The 18,248-nt window shown below is 42.7% G+C and overlaps 1 protein-coding gene across 1 annotated transcript in view; it reads left to right on the forward strand.

The window, feature by feature from the left end:
- Window positions 1-11,864: 11,864 nt before the first annotated feature.
- The window catches only part of AIF1L (allograft inflammatory factor 1 like), a 61,594-nt gene continuing 55,210 nt past the window's right edge, over window positions 11,865-18,248 (forward strand). Inside the window, exons 1-2 of the mRNA XM_075185260.1 lie at window positions 11,865-11,985; window positions 12,228-12,289. Of these exons, the coding sequence (XP_075041361.1) occupies window positions 11,961-11,985; window positions 12,228-12,289 (87 nt within the window). The 5' untranslated portion in view covers window positions 11,865-11,960. The remainder of the gene's footprint in view (window positions 11,986-12,227; window positions 12,290-18,248) is intronic.

Below are 18,248 nucleotides of genomic sequence, written 5' to 3' on the forward strand. Positions count from 1 at the left end.
GGAGACTCCCTGAAATAGGGGTGATCTCCCTCACTCCCTGAAGAGTCTGGCATTCTCCCTGATGCTGAGCCAGTACAAGACGTGTTTGGCTTCGCCATCTGTGGCATGATGACACAGTTCAGAAATTGTGTCCTATGTCCATGTATTGATGCCTATGGAGGTAGCCATTTTCATGGAGACCAAGATTTAATCAAAGACTGACAGGTAAGACAACATGACTTCAGTAATGGAGACAGAAATGTAAAAGACACTTCAGTCTCTAGAGACTCATTAGCTGCTTTTCTTTAACACATAGTTGCCTACTCTCTCGGAATATCCGGAAGACTCCAGCATTTCTGGGAGAACTCCCGGGAGAGCAGGGCAAACTCACGGTTCTCACCTCCAAAATAGATAAGTGGTGGGGGCAGAGCATAATGATGCAAATATCACATCATCTTGACCCCGCCCCCTGTTGTAATTGGGCAAAATTGTGACAATCATTTGGGGGTTGGGGCCCACCTCCCCCGGGATCTCCCTGAAGCCAACGAGGAAAAGTTGGCAAGTATGACATACAGTATAATCCCACACATATGCAGTATCAGCCTCAACACAAGATGGACTTGTGGAAGATGCAATGTGCATTAAATAGTAAAACTGCTGATAATTTATGGGGGAAATATATAGACACCGTTTCCAGGAAAAATTTACTGCTTGGCGTATCTGAGAAGGAAAGTCATTCTAACCCTTCCTAGATTATTTATGGCTTGTAGTTTTATAAAACGTACACTTTTATGGGGGTACTTTTGCATTTAGTTGGTGATTTCATTTGTCAATCACATAAAAAAGAAAAATCTATATTACGAGTGATAAAATGGTCTCTAGTAAACCTCAGTGTCCCTAATTTCAGTGATATATTTTCTAAAAATGTACCTGCATGCATATATGGTATCAATAAAGTCAGACTATTCCAGAAAATATTCCTCGGCATTTAATCATGGGACTGGAATGAGAAAACATTCTCCGGAGAAGGATTCAGCTCCTGGAAAAATTCCAAGTTAGATATTTTATGAAAGACATATTCTAACAATATTTTTTTTTTTTTTGTTCTGTAAAAAAAAAATTGTGATAATCTGATTTATCTGCACATTGTTATATATAAATTGTCCTGTCCCAGTGTACTAATTAAAATGAAAAATATCTATATAAATGTTCAGTAAGGTGTAAGTGTAATTGATCCTTGCAAACAATATGAGTGACAAGGGTGTAGTTAATGATCAGAACACAGGAGACAAGGTAGCCTTCACCGCAGAGCCATTATTCTGACATTAACGGGTTTAAACTGTCAGCAAGAAAACGTATTCATGTTGGGAGATTAATGCCAAAGATAACGGGGGATTGATTCAGTGTTGGGGGTGGCCTTGTCTTCTCTGACAGTCCCCCCAGGATTTCAGCTGATCTACATGACAACCAAAATCACAATTGAAAGAGGATGCAGGCCTTATTATTAGGTAAATGCCCCTTGAGGGTTTAAGAATCTTGTAAACCTAGGGGTAAATTTAGCAAATGGCTCTATGTGTGGCAGTTAAAATACATCACCGTCAATTCCCGGCTATTTAGTGCTCAAAACTAGAGATGAGCTGATATTAGCGGAATCCGAGCCCACCCGAACAGTGCGGATCCGAACGGGATCCGTGCACTGTTCGGATATTTCCGGCGGGCAAAAAAATGAAAACGAGGCTCTGTCGTCCAAGTCTCGCTTCGAGGGGTGGGAGGGAGGGCCCAGAACAATTCCATCTTGTACCTCTTTTTTTGGCATTATGTGCTCAAGCTACCTCGGTGCAACCTTTTGGCCTAAAAACAACATTGTGAGGTGTTCAGAATAGACTGGAAATTAGTGGAAATGATTGTTATTGAGGTTAATAATAGCGTAGGAGTGAAAAAAAAAAAACACAAAACTGTTTTTTAGCACTTTTTATGTTTCTTTCAAAATAAATCCGGACCCAAAACCTCAAGCAAATCCGAATCCAAAACACAAAACACGAGACACCAAAAGTGGCCGGTGCACATCCCTACTCAAAACTGCCAGATTTACTATAGGATGCCTCCAGAGCTGACTTTAAATCCGCCGTATTGTGCGGCCCTTTAAAAAACACCTAAACCATTGGTCAAAACTGCCAGAGAAAAAACAGCTTATTTTAATATCTGCTTCTGATAGGCTAGTTAGCTCAAACATGTTCTTAACATAAGAAGAGGCACCACTGGCTTATGAATTATTGTTGCAATCATTATTTAATGATTATGCGGACAAAATTAATTTATAATAAACCTCCTCTGTACTTTTTATTGTTCATTATAATAAGGGGCAATATTATTTTTCTTTATATTATGGGGCAATATGAATATATAATTATAGAATCATATTTGATTGCTAACTGGGGCAATAATTATTGGCATGTACCAGCATGCACATATGCACAAATGCATGCTGGCACATGTTGCCCCATAGTAAACAATTATTGCCCCTGTTGACAATCAAATATTATTGCCCCTTAATATGAGTATATATTCATATTGCTCCCATAATATAAAAATCAACAATAATTTTTTTTCCCATAAATTAATTTTCTACCCATAATTTAATAAATAATGTTTGCCACAGTAATTCATAAGTCAAATGGTGCTTCCTCTTTTGTTGTAAATGGATGCCTTATTTGTTTTGGCTGTTTTTTTGGTGGTTTGTATGTAATGAAGGTTAAAAATCGGGACGGTGATGTTGAACGGTTTTCTGAATGAATCTGCAGTTTTCGGGCAGTATATCAGCGGCTTTGCCTTTAATACATTGGGTGGTTTAAAACCCGCCTGTAAAAATGCTCAAATCAGCGACTTAACAAAACCCCCGTTTGATACATTTACCCCCTAGAGATTTAGGAAAGTGGTGTTAGCAAAGACACAGTAGTAGATCGACAGTGCAAACATTATGCTACACTATGGAATGTTCTGCAAACTGGGCCTTTGTTTGTGGAGTCCTGATTTTAACAGGGGGATCCTAACTGGTCCTTAGATAGGGGGTCCCTGCTGAGGGACCCCTTCAATTAAAATAAAAGAAATTAATTAAAAATACTTTACGCAGCCATTCTCATCATCCAGGTCCCATGGAAGATACAGTGTTAGAAGTCTCCTGTAAGCTCTGCATTTTAGCAAATCTCGCTGACACATGAGACAATGGATGTGGCTCGCAGACTGTAGAACAGGTGGCGAAACCCCCCCTCGCCCCCACCTCCTATCAGAGAGGTGTCTATATCAGCAGTACAACATCTCATGAGAGCTGACACTAAATCCTAAATCTATTTAGTAGCCAGAGAGCCCAGCTCTGCGTTCCTGGGATGTCGTCGTACAGATTAGCAGTATACTGCATGCAGTAGACACTCTTTATTCATTTCATTTGTCAGATACGCATTTGTTTACTTGCAAAACATTTAAATCTTGGACCTACATAACCTTTATTCATTTTTATTTGTACGTTTTGTGTTTTGTTTTTTTATAAAATAGTACACGTGTAAAAGTTAAAAAAAAACACAATTTTTACATAATGTATTAGAGTGTGACGTGCACCAGTATAACTTTCTTTATATATCTCAATTGATCTGTTGTAGAAAAAAAATAATAGAGAAGTGGCTCACTGCATGCTGTCATATTTTATGAAAACCCATCCCACATTCTATGTTTAAATATGGCTCACCAGAGTTCTAGCCACAACTAATATATATAACTTTCCTATGTGTAATGGGATATCTTGTTGACGAAAGTTGGTTAGTTTCGTATTAGCAGTGTAGTGATGCTCTTCCCTTCTATTGTCTCTGACTGAACAGGTGACAGTGAGGCTGATATTGAAAAGCCAAATGACAAACTAAAACCATCATCATCACTATTTATATAGCGCCACTAATTCCGCAGCGCTGTACAGAGAACTCGCTCACATCAGTCCCTGCCCCATTGGAGCTTACAGTCTAAATTCCCTAACACACACACACAGACAGAGAGAGAGAGAGAGACTAAGGTCAATTTTGATAGCAGCCAATTAACCTACCAGTATGTTTTTGGAGTGTGGGAGGAAACCCACGCAAACACGGGGAGAACATACAAACTCCACACAGATAAGACCATGGTCGGGAATTGAACTCATGATCCCAGTGCTGTGAGGCAGAAGTGCTAACCACTGAGCCACCGTGCTACCTATTCGACTAAGGCTGAATAACATTATTATGATGAAACCCAGTGTGCCTATCCCTTAAACCCACAAATAATGTTAACCAGCCCTGCAACTAGAACTAGGTTCTATCAATAGAAGCGTCCCAAATACCAGAAGGGATACTTTAGATGCCTAACCTCCAGATATTAAGCACAAGTCATGCCCTGCTATCTTTACTATGATACAATGTAGCCCAAGTGGAGAATGTATCAAATACATAAGTGGAGCAGAAACAAAACTCATTTGTTTGATGCTATAAAATAATCAGATACAAAATAAATAAAATAATACAATAACTAAAATGAATATAAAACCATCTGCTCCCCGTGCTGTCTTACGCATGTGCTTAGGTATCCTATATGGTAAATACAGCCCAGGGATTGGCTGAGTGAGGCAGACCTATATTGTCCTTCCTTCACTCCGGTACCTAGAGATCCAATCAGGACCAGATTAAGGTTTGTGGCCCATTGCCACAGCTTGTCCATGGGTGATGAGGGCAGCTTGGGACTAGTACCAAAGAGCACCAATAGCAATAAGCAACAAGCTCCCTGCATGAGCCTTCTTATCGTTACACGCCGTCACACCATTCCCTGGCTTTTTTGGCCAATGTTTTGTAGCGGGAGGATCAGGCCATTCTTAAGTTGTGTCCACACAACAGGGGCCCCCACAAACAAATTCCCTGAACACCTAGACTTAGTTCTATTTTGTGTAGGCATCTCCTGAAAGAGTCGGGTTGCGTTGGGTGAACACCTTGGCGCACCCATGCACAACCAAGTTGTTGTCTGGCACTTACCCAGAATGCTTTGCAAACGAGTCTGTTTGCCACCACTGAGGACCCTGTTCCATTAGTGTCTATAGATGATTCCTCAATGTGGCAGCTCTGACTTAATAATAAAGAATGCAAATAATACATTTTCCCAGCCTGAATATTTGTTATACCCATATGTTTCTAAACTTTTATAGAAAAATTAAGTGAAAGCTTTTATAGAGGGTGGTGCACACAAGATAGATGACGTCGAAGTACCTGCTGTCCTACGGGAGGATGAAGTTATTATCGAAAGTGTATTTTGTAGACCATGCGGCAAGTTGATCTATTTAATGGTGCAATTTACAACAGGATCAGTATTTGGCACTTTGGCTCTTGTTAAATATTTTAAAATAATGTTCTCTGCCATTCGCCCCTCTATTTCCTTGCGCTTCACACATAGCATTTGTAATATTTACAGCCACGGTGTGAACCTGCTTCCCAGCTCGTTGGATTTTTCTTATTCTGCTCTTAGAACTTCTCCTTTTGCGTTTCGGGTTAACTCCCAATTTGAGGTCATATATTTTGTGTGTGCCGGAGAAGAGTCTGCAGAGGCAATGTAAGAGAGAACGAATGAATAGCTGCAGGCTGCCTGGCTGTTTACAGGCACAGAGGAAGTGTCAGCTTGCGCTGCACAACGGTTTTGGGTCCTAGAAGTGGCATTTGAACATCTGTTGGGTGGAGGTGAACTCGAAACATCCAGCCCCCTTGAGTGATAGCCTCATGTTTTTTGGCGGTCTGCCTTATCCCTCTTCCTGTTCCCTCCTCAATCTGTGTTCTGAGCAGTAAAAGGGGACTATATGACTAGTCTTTTAAAGGAAACCTTCTTTTTTCAACTCCCCCTTACCCAAATAACATTGAAAATGAGCCTAAACAGATCCAGTCTGTAAATATATCTTGTAACAAATCTATATGCCCCCCCCCCCCCCCCCAACATTTAAATTATTGACATTGGGACACATTGGTCAATGATAATCACCTATAGATCAAATCAGAGTCATATTGTGATTTGTGGCCTGTCCCGGGCAAGTGGCTTGTGGTGGCACCCTTGTCAAAGATTTTCACTGAGGATCTCCGTGGGTGCCACGTGCTACCTGGGTTTAATGACGATGTACATGAATAGGAAACTGCAAGCTCCCGTCTTGTGCCTCCTTATTGGTACATGCTATCACCCTGTGGCAGCCAAGGGCCAAGACATTTTTTGTCTGTGTGGGTCCATGTAGAGTGGACACAACCTATCTCCCTGCACTCCTAGACTCACATCTCGTTTGTGTACGCATCTCTAAAGAGGACCACTGGTGACGTGTCTGCATAATGTGTGGTTATATCACATTCATTCCTTCTGAAGTGCTTGGCCATCCCTAACCACCTCCCCTCTACCCAAAACACTTTGAGGGTGCTCTATGTTGCTATTATTTAGATGTTCTAACTGGCTACATGTTAGACTAGCTCTTCTCCCCCTTTACACTTGGTTACATTGGAGTTGGCTGGGCTGTAGGTTTGGCTGCAGAGGCGTAACTAGACATGTTTGGGCCCACATGAACCAGAACCTTTCTCACCTCTTCCGGCTTACTGAAGCTCTCTCTACTAATCAATCTTCGGCTGCTGTCATGGAAACAGCAGCATAGGAAGCAGACTACACTGCTAACCAATCATGGGCTTCCTTTTGGTTACCAGGATAGCAGCCACGGCCTGATCATAAGAGGGAGCTTCAGTAAGCTGGAGAAGTGAGAAATCGTCTACAGCCCCTTTGATGCACATCTGGAAGGTAAAACTAAAAGAAGCTCTCATTAATTTAAAGTATACAGTAACACTTATTTTCTGCCATCTCTTGTGGCAGAAAAGAAAGAGGTTTTCAGAATCAAATACTTTATGGCAGGGGAGGGCTGGCATATTTTAGCCCAGGGGGAAAGACTTGACTCAGCAGCCTATTAGACAGGTTTTAAAGGAAAACAAAAATGCAGGTGGCCCCAGGGCCCTCTTAAGAACCTCTTGGGCCCCCGGGCACAGCAGTGCTCCGGGGCCCCTATATATACAAAAAAAAAAAAAGGGGGGGCCCTCCGGAGGCAGAAAAAAAAAAAAACCTGCAAAAAAAGAAGAAAATACTTACCGTGCTGTCAGCTGGCGTCCGGCTCCCTCCCTGGTCTCCTCCTCCGTCACGCTCCGCAATGGATGTCGGGTGGGCGTGATGACGTCACGCTCGACATGCACTGCCAGCGCGACGGAGGAGGAGACCAGTGAGGGAGCCGGATCGCCAGCTGACAGCACGGTAAGTATTTTCTTCTTTTTTTGCAGGTTTTTTTTTTTCTGCCTCCGGAGGGCCCCCCTGGGCTGCAGGGCCCCCGGGCACCTGCCCAGCGTGCCCAATGGGAAAGACGGCCCTGGGTGGCCCAGTGACCCAGGCCAAGGTAGCCCACTATGGATTCAGCTGGGGGACAGACGCCCCTATCCCTGCTTTGTGGATCACAGCTCTTAAATCCTATTTAAAAAAAAATAAAAAAAAAAATTATATTTATATATATATATATATATATATATATATATATATATATACTATATATACACACATACACACACACACACACACACACACACACACACACACACTTGTGAGTGTAAAATGATTTGGTTTAGTGGTCATTTAAAGAGTGCTTTCTGACATTCAAAATATATATTTAAATATTTCCCTACTTTTATTTTCAGGTATCTGCTGTGGCCACACCCCCATCATGATGTGGCCACGCCTCCTGCCTCGCTGCCAGGGACAGCCATGTTGGGAGGTATGCCACCATGTGCAGTCTGATTTCACAGTGCAGCCCTGGTCTGTACATATGCCATGGGCCCTACATGTGATGATCTGGGGCCCTGGTCTGTACATATGCCATGGGCCCTACATGTGAAGATCTGGGGCCCTGGTTTGTACATATGCCATGGGCCCTACATGTGAAGATCTGGGGCCCAGGTCTGTATATATGCCATGGCCCTACATGTGAAGATCTGGGGCCCTGGTCTGTACATATGCCATGGGCCCATAAATAGAGCCTTAAATCAGACCATAAATGAGATAAAAATAGATAAAATACATACAGCAACACGTTTCCAAACAGCATTGGTTTCAATTGTGCCGGATGAAAGAGTTGTAATGGTCAGGCCCACAAACACCACATTTTATTGGGTGCTTTAGCCGACTCCTCAAGGTAATGTGTAACCATAGATATTAGCACTGGGTTATACTGTCACGTTCGGATTACTAGCTGGTATTAGCGCAGCTGAACAAGGAGGCGCGGAGTCTAACGCATGCCCAGTATTCACCAGCTACCCCTGCAAGTTTGGGCTTCGCTGCAAGAGGGTGTGCAGGTTGTGGTTCTCCAAGTCGGCAGCCAGCATAGCAATAGAGTCAACAATAACGTAGTCAATCAAACTGGGTCAGAACCAACGGGCTGCAAGGTACCAAAGGGAAATCCTGAGAATAGTCAGAGGCAGGCCAAATGTCAGGAAACTGGGGCAAGAGGCAAGGTACAAAACAAAATCCTGACCGAGCGGAAAAGCAGACGTCCTATTGCCTAGCAACGGGATGCGACAGGGACCGCGCATGCGCGGGGCAACCCAGAAGTGGGAGGAAGCATCCGATTGGCAGAGACAGGTGACCGCCTCTCCCACCTAGAGACAGTGCAGATCGCCGCCTGACATATACATTATCCTGAGATTAGGACCCAGTGAAAAGTGATGTTGGTAGGCCTGGTCTTAAAACAATACATTTAATCAAAGAAAGAGACACCTATCTGTAATAACATTTCAACAGGCATTTTAAACAAGTGTTACCAGCTATAACCAACATATCTGGGCCGGAGTACCAGGTGAATTGGTAGCTGGCTGCAGAGACAGAACTAGTCAGCTGGGGGCACCGCAGCAGGGAGGCTAGGGGGAGGGAACTGGGGCCCCCAACCCTCTGCATCTGTCATGCAACAGGTCCCATGACCAGCACCTGCCGCACCAATGGTAGTTCTGTCACTGCCTGGTTGTTAGCCGATATTGGCTATAGATTTTGCCATTTTTTTGTGCAGAGTTGGCAAGAAGTGTTCAGATCCGCATCTAGGCAACACACCTTCTATACGTCTCTTTCATAAGGTTTATACACCTATTACCACACACCTGTAACAATCTCTTACCTGATCCTCACATCTGTGTGCCACTATCTGACCTCTCTACAAAACCACCTATCTTCTCCCTGCCCCTTAACATATCTCTATGCCGTGGTCACCTCTGTGCATCCTCTCTCCCAAAATCTCCTACACCCTCTCCTCCTGCCTGTCAGTCCTGTATACACAAATTATATTTACTTGAAAATTAGAGGTTATGCTGTTATTGGACGGATGCCTTAATCCTTCCCCTCTGTATGGTGACCTGGGATATATACGCTACACAATCTCTAAAGCATCTTCAATTAAAGCACCTCTTGCAAACAACAATCTGTGTCCTGTAATCCATTCTCTAAATGTGACCTCGGTCTTGCATTAAAATATACAGAAACAGCTGCTCACTAATCCTAAATTCGTCAGATTAAACATGCCGTCAGGACACCTCACCGCTCATTGTCATCTTCAGCACAGATGAGAAGTCAGCTGTTAGGAGTCAGTGATGGATCTGTGAGTCACACCTGATTCATGGACTGCAGCAACAGAATGTAGATTAGAGAACTCCAGGACACACTGTTAAGCAGTTGTTCATGGACATTCTGCTAAACACAGAACATTGACAATGCAGTTATAAACTGGGGGCTGATTCAGCAGGATAGGCACCCCATGGATGTTGTTTTCAGATACTCGTTCTCAAGCACAGACTAGTATTGAAGTCTCTGGTGGGGGAAGCTGTATTTATCAAAGACTTTTTTCGAGATCCTCAGCTTGCCTTGGCTACACGGCCCGATTAAGGGTTCAGGCCGCCCTAGGCTAGTACAACTGTAGCGCCACCTCACCTTCCACGCCAGGCTCATGTTCAGTAGGTGAAAACAAACTTGTCCTTAATTTAAAATCCGCCTTCCTTCACCCCCCCCCCCAATGTTTATATCCCCTTATTTTCTAAATTCAGCTCCACCGCACATGTTGCCATCCTCGTCTCTACTCACTGAACCTCAAGCGCCTGCTCCAGGATAGCTCATTGTCTTCAGCCGTTACCATGGGAATACATCAAGATTAGAATCTTACTACATTATTTTTTTTCATGTTTCATGTTTTATTTTTATTTTAGAGAACTACTATTCCATTATAGTTTATGAATTTCAGTTTATACCTCTCCATGTCAATATTCTGTGGCGTCCCCAAAAGCCTTGAGCCCTAGGCTGCAGACTAGTCAGCCTATTGGATAATCAGCAACAGCTTGGCTAACTTCCACTCAAAGGCTACGATTATCCTTTATTTATATAAAGGCAGCATATTATTCAGTGCTTTAAATCTGGTAACTTTATTTAGACACATCACCCCCTGCATCATTGGAGTTTATCATTTAATTTCCCTACCACTGGGTCTCACAGCCACACCACTGCTAGTTAACCTACCAGTATGTCTGTGGACCATGGAGAGAAAACACACACTTACAGACACCATGCATATAGTATCCTAGTTTGGAATGGATCCCAGGGCTGGTGGCAGTCCCCTTCTTGGTGCCTCTGTATTAAAGCTAGCCAATAGTCGGGCAGCCAATCAGGAGCGGCCTCTTATGTTTCTAACCCTACAAAGGCTGACCCCTCACCAATGTAAAAGAAAGTAACTCTCACTGCATCCCACTCCCCCATCATACCTGTATCTCCTACTTTAAATAATAATTTAAAATTTTGCTTTATACCTTTGTGGGATGGATATCTCTGTGGCTTTCAGAGATGACCATGCTGTTGGCGCTCAGGTCCCTCCCTTAAGTCAAAATGAACTTTTCTTTCATTTCACTGCAATTATTGGGCACTCAATCTGTTTTAGGATACTACTTATTGATCTGCGGTTGATATATTAGGAAATGTCTTCAAATGGGGCTTTGATAGGGGTGGCAGGACCAAAGGGACCAAGAGAGGTATGGTCCTGCCTTTGGTCCCATCTATGGCCTCATCTGAAACGGTTACTGGGCAGGGGTAGTGACTGAGCCTATAAATAGCTTCCTATTGGTCCATACCCTCACACTCCTAGGTCGCCCATGCAGAACGGCTTTAGCCAAAGCTGTGAGCACATCCTAGGCAAGGGCCCCAAGAAGTGACGGCACCAAGGACAGAGCGCGTTTGGCAGGTCTATAGCAGGTGCGCTCCCCCAGCGCCCTTGCTATATTGTAGGGTTCATGCTTATGATGCACTAAAACAATCAAATGTCTTTAATATCCATTCTACATATTAATACATACAACAAGCTTCATACTCAAACTATTACAATAAACGACAAGAACATATACCCATGCTCATTGTAATATATATAAAACCCCCTCACCCACTGAGTCATCTTAGCGTCCTATTGATATATTCTCTAAAGTTCTGCACCTTGCAAATTTGCTTTTTGCTAAACTCATTTTTATCATGCTTTATCTGTGGAACAAAAACGGTGGTGGATCTGCAGGTTTTTCTTTATGTCACTGACTGTGAAGTTTATAGATCTTATATATCACGCTACGCTAGAAATATCATTTGTTGTATCAGTCAATGGAATGCCTTGCCCAGTCAGTTGCATTTCTTAATTTTGCCAGCAGGGGGAGCTGTGTTAATGCCAAGGGAACAATGCTATAATTAAGATAGCAAAAGGGTTGAGCTTGCGTCTGTGGGCTGCTTAAAACAACCAATGTCAGGCGCTTCCCGTAGCCATCTGCTATAGAGCCAGGAGATTGAAACAAGAATCTGCATCTAGCAGCTCACAAGCTAATCTCTTGAAGGCAGTATAATCAGACACAGAACTCACCATGACATCCAACAACAGAACTCAAGGTAAAAGCAACTTTCTAGACTGTCCTATTACTTCCTAACTAGTCAAAGTACAAAGAACAGATGGATTTCAGCAGGTGAGAATTACACTGCAGAAAAATCACAGTCTGTCAGACCTATTTATTATCAATTACTATATGTTCTCTCTTACACCCAACTAAAGCCTTTTAACTACTAGAATAAAAAGTCATATTTTCTTGATGACAAGTAATTATATTTTATCTGTTTTGTCAATGATTATCTAGGAGGAAAAGCTTTTGGCATCCTGAAAGCTCAACAGGAGACGAGGTTGGAAGAGGTGAACAAGGTGAGATGATGGGGAACAACGTTATACATCTTTGCACGTTGTTTTTTGTAACTTTCTAGAATGGAGAATAAATCCTCTGCTTGGTGAGTCTCGCTCTGACTCATATTCATAACACTTGTATCCATTATCGTTCACCAGCATTAGGCAAGCTGCGTCTCCCCCAGATGCTCTGGAAGCGGGGTCATGCTGGGACTTGTAGTTCCACAACGGCTGACGAGCTGCTAGTTGCCAGTGTCAACCATAGACAGTTTTAATGTCGTAGTGAAATACCATCTGAGTATCCAAGCATAACCATCTAAACAAGTAGAATACAAATTAACAATTTACAGTCCACTCTTCTTTTACTTTTGACTGTGTGGCCAGTCACTTTCCAGACTATTATAATGTATAATCCAGCACAAGATAGTTATAATTCCGTGACAAAGGGGAAGTATCATTGGAGTGTTTTGTAGTATATGGCTAATTGGTTACTTACAGTGTTTATATATATTGTACTGCTACAATCCTTACTGTCTTATCTGTGGACTTTATTCAGTGCTGTGGTTTCTACTCTATAAAGCGTGCCGGGGTCACTGTTACAAGTACAGTATAGAACGAGAACCATTTGTCAAGCTTAGAAATTCCTCTTTGTGCAACTTCTCTTTTCCTTACTGGCCTGTTTAAGTGGAAACCACTAGTTCCTGTGCAGCTAGAACGACTATAGGCACCACGTATAATGCCACAGCCTTAACCATAATGTATTTGTGACTGTTGTCTTTCTGCATCCAGCATAGTGTGTAAAACCAAGCAGATTGCTGCGCATGTTCCAGTCCTTGTACATCATCATCACCATTTATTTATATAGCGCCACTGATTTCGCAGCGCTGTACAGAGAACTCACTCACATCAGTCCCTGCCCCATTGGAGCTTACAGTCTAAATTCCCTAACACACACACAGAGACTAGGGTCAATTTTAATAGCAGCCAATTTACCTACTAGTATGTTTTTCGGAGTGTGGGAGGAAACCGGAGCACCCGGAGGAAACCTACGCATACACGGGGAGAACATACAAACTCCACACAGATAAGGCCATGGTCGGGAATTGAACTCGAGACCCCACCGTTGTGAGGCAGAAGTGCTAACCACTTAGCCACCAAGCAGCCGTGCTGGAGTGACCGACACACTCGCTCTGGGACCACTAGTCAGATATAGAGATATTACACTTGTTCTGGAAGCTGTTCTGAAGGGGTTACAGGTTTCTGTAGAAATTGTAACATTCCTTTTTCTGTTTCTTAGAGGTCGGGGCTGGTTTGATCAAGGGCATAGTCATAGGGAAACTGCAGAAAAAAAAACATAGGAGAGAACCTCATCACTATATAACTTATTTAATGACTGGAGAAAACATATGGGATTATCAAGGACATACGGGGCCTGATTCATTAAGGAACGGAAATGGTGATACGTGCCGTATTTTGTGTAAAATCGCACTGCGTCCGATTCAAGCTTTGGCATCTCTCAGGTACGTGATTTTCTGCCATATCACTTGCACCAGCTACAGTGCTGGTGTAAGTGCTGAATTAATACATTTGACAATTAGGACTAGAGAGGCATCGCGGGAGAGGGAAGTGGCGGTCTGACGTAGGCCGATTACAGTAAGGCCAGGTAGAGGGCAGGTGCAAATTCTCGCAGACAATGATGACGACAGTCACCAGCATTGGCTACCGGCTTTTGATTGGCTGATTGCAAATTCACCTCTGACGCCGATAGGTTGTTTCTGCATTGATCGTGCCTATATTATAGGACTTTGTTAGCATATTTCTTGCACGCAAGAAAGAATAATAAAACTGCTGTGTTATATCAAGCCTAATTGCCAATGTGTTTTCACTATCAAAACAAATGTTAGCAAACTTTTCTGTTGCTCTTAACCTGCTTGTGTGTATACATATGTGGGTGTATTTAAGCCTGACTGACGTACGAATCTTGAGATACTTCCAGCTCAGCATATGGGTGTAAATACGCTACTTTTACAGACAGCTTTTTTTTAGTCTAAATTATGCCCAGCATGCACCCAACTCAGCATCAGGCCCTCTGTGTCATAATCGACTTATAGCAACTGTGTGGCTTCAGATGTGGTATGGCTTCTGAGAATGTCATTCATACTTTTGTGACACATCTGCAAAGTGACTACTGCGTCTCCATATAATATTGTTCAGGTTTGGAACCTGTATTTCTGCTCAAGGTCCCCTGGGGGCATTTGGACAGCCACTGGTGTGCATTATATAAGAGTTCTTGCGGTTTGAGTGCTGACTGCTTGGATCTTTGGCAGCTAAAAAGCAGTTTTCTTTCTGGATGGTGTAATAAAGCATGTGTATAGACTAGGTGCTTGTCTTCACAGTGCAGGGCCCTGTAAATAGGAGTGGATGAGGGAAGCAGGCTACTATCTGTAGACAGGTTATCATGGTAAGCTGTGCGCCTTTGCCACTGGTGCATGTGCAATGCAGGGGTTGTCTTTAGGGGAGTAGAGCTTGGGGCAGTCTAGTACTTCAGAGAATGTGGTCGTGTCCCTAGTGTACTGTTACCCATTACATTGGCATGCCGCTGCAAATACAGTCCCGGGAGGGGGGTCACATACAAACTAGTTACCTGGAGCCCCCAGATGTGTAGGCACGGGTCTGCCAAACCACTATAGACTCCTGTTACTGGATCACATATAAATAACTTATGGTATAAATTTATTTAAAGGAAATAGCGCAGGGTGCTTATTTATATAAATTGCCAGTGCACTTATTTTTAATATTGTGTATATTGGTAAGGGAAATCTTTAATTTATGAGACCAGGGTAGAAAATTTGTTTTTTATGTTTAACCTTTCTAAAGCAAATGTCTTTTCTGATGTATATATCTGATACGATGAGTCTTTGTTTAAAAAGCCTTTTGTGTATTGTGATGTGAGGAAATGGCTTGTTTTGAGGTTTGTACTTTTTCTATGTGTGTGTGTGTGTATGTATGTATGTATGTATATGTATGTGTATTCGGCGACTGTCTGAAGTATTCATGCCAATTAGACCTTTTGACTTGCTAGTGGGTCTCCTGCCTCGGAAATAAGATGCAGGATATCACAGCAAGGTTTTTAAGAATTTCATAGCCAAGTGTAAATATTGTTGGCTTTGTAATGTATGTAAATCCATGTTTGTGTAAACAGGTTATATCCTGATGCTAAAAATAGCCTGTGTCTGAACTGTATAAAAAGCACTAGCTTGTATTGGAAACTTGTTCTTCTGATTTCAACTGACCTGATCACTGGTACCTTTAACCAGTGAGAGCAAATAAACATCTTGCTTCAAAGACCTGCTTGAAAACGTCAGTATTGCTGTATACCTGTGACCTGCATATTAGACCCTAAATCTAATCCGTTCTCCGGCTGTCTCTGAGGTTTGGACCCAAGCTTTTTCAGCCTGTTACCCATGCAGCCCTGGTCTGTGTGATAGGCCGGGGGGGGGGGGGGGGGGAGTTCATCCACAGCTTCCCTGATCCATAGTAAGATGTCAGGAGTACCAGCCCAGGTACACCAGTAACAGGGTACACTAGCAGCGTCAGTTACCCAGAAGAAACCTGGTACTGGATGCCGGTAAGGAGTCCAGTGGTGGCAGCACGTGTAAGCCCCTCCTACTGCGGCAAGAGGGCGTATTTAGGATAACTAAAGGGAACGGTTGCAAAGTAAGCCCAGCCGGTTCCCAGCAACAAAAGACAGGTTGGCATAGGCTGTCCATCCTGTCACAACTCTCTACTTAAAATGTTCCTTCCCAGTGACCAGTACCTTATCCAGGTTCTCGGTGACCGTATCTGCACAGGGTACTGTGCTCAGATGTCTAGCTCTGGCATTGACACCGTGACCCAGCTGTGCCACCTGCCCTGACCTGTGCAACAATGCCAGTACCCTACGATGATACGCCTTCATTTTCCTTGTCTGGACTCTGCTTCTGGGTTACGTGAACTGTCCCCATAACTGCATCCTAAGGCAGGTTAAGCAATGGTTAGTGGCCATTTGGTGCTGAACTAAGTGAAGTCCACCTCAACTGAATATTTTGCAACCTTCTTAGTGATCTTTACTAAAACCAAAAGTAACAAACTTACAGCATAAATAAATGCCATTTAGACAAATAATGTTTACAGAAGTTTATATCTGCAGTAATATAGCACTTAATGTAAATTATAAGTAGATCTGGCAGCACGGTGGCTCAGTGGTTAGCACTTCTGCCTTACAGCACTGGGGTCATGAGTTCAATTCCCGACCATGGCCTTATCTGTGTGGAGTTTGTATGTTCTCCCCGTGTTTGCGTGAGTTTCCTCCGGGTGCTCCGGTTTCCTCCCACACTCCAAAAAGCATACTGGTAGGTTAATTGGCTGCTAACAAATTGACCCTAGTCTGTGTGTGTGTGTACGTATGTTAGGGGATTTAGACTGTAAGCTCCAATGTGGCAGGGACTGATGTTAGCGAGTTCTCTGTACAGCGCTGCAGAATTAGTGGCGCTATATAAATAAATGGTAATATTAATAATCTGAAGTTATGGAGTAGGTTGCAGGCCTTTATATGGTCATGGAAATCTGATGAGTTACAGTAGACAATACAATATATATATATACATACATACACACACACACACATAGAGCCTGAATAATCTTTGGATGTAATTTGCATGCCGCTAGCATCTAAAGAATTTCAATTCTTAGCATTGACTGGTTGCGCTCATTATCGGGTAACTATGGTACACGATTCCTGCCCACTTCTATGGCGTACGAGGAAAACTCCACGATGTAACATCCCCGCGGACTGCCTTTGGACCGTTCTGGTAGCACATCACTCAGAATTGAATCCCCCCCTATAGACTTCCAATAAATATTATCTAACTGTATTTTTCCAGCATTCACATTACTACAACATAATAAGGTTTATATACGTCTCCCTCTTCCTTCCCTTTCTTGGGTGTATTTGGGTTAATGAGACATTCATCTCATTCACCGTGGAACAGAATTAGTAATCATTGCACAATACACTATTTCCCTACAGCTGAATTACTATAAATGCACGCTGTTAATCACAGTGATTAGGGTAATTATCATAGTATACTCCTAAGAAACTGCTTAGAGTAACATGAATCAGTGACATCAGACACATAACAAACGTGGGCCGGAATCCAAGCGATGCAGATTAGAGATTTTGTTACACACCACAGTGTCAGTGTAATCGCCTCACGTGCCCTGGACACACGGACAGGTCGACCTTGGTGTAAACGAGGGCATTAGGAATTCTTATGCTAACAAAATAATGACAGATTATGTGAATATACTTTGCTTAAACTGCAATTAAAGTGGTTTTTTTCAGAAGTTAGTAAAACATTTGTAGCGTGATCATGAAAATCTGCGTTATAGCGGTACCGTATTACTGTCGATACTGCGCACTTTTCACAGTAACGTGATGTTACCGCGAATGGGAAAGCTAATTGAATATGCCCCTAAGATATATAGTTGCCTTTTTTTTCATGTCTAAAGCAGGAGAGAGGTATATTATCACCCATCTCTGCATGTTAGGGTGTAATTAATCAGTCTCAGCAATACAAGGACAGGTCAGGTGCCTGCAACTGGTTGCAATTAGTTAAAAACCATCACAAACTTGATTCAATCTGCACAACAGAGACATATTACTGGAAAGTGTGAGCATGACAGTTTATCCATGTAAGGCGGCTTCCGCTGTATTTTAATAACCATCCATTGCAAGTGTCCTACTGGTATAAACACATAAACATATTGTAGGTTTTTACAATTTGATTACTGGACAGGTAGCTGTAACAAAATAAAAGTAGTCTTCATAAGATTGAATATGTCATGACGTGATTGGTCAGATTGGCCACTCAGTTCAGGAGAGACGTGCGGTCAGAAGAATAGTTTGACACTATAGTCAGTGACTGCAAGAGTGGGAAAG

This window comes from Mixophyes fleayi, chromosome 9 (genome assembly GCF_038048845.1).
Source record: "Mixophyes fleayi isolate aMixFle1 chromosome 9, aMixFle1.hap1, whole genome shotgun sequence".
NCBI lineage: Eukaryota > Metazoa > Chordata > Amphibia > Anura > Limnodynastidae > Mixophyes > Mixophyes fleayi.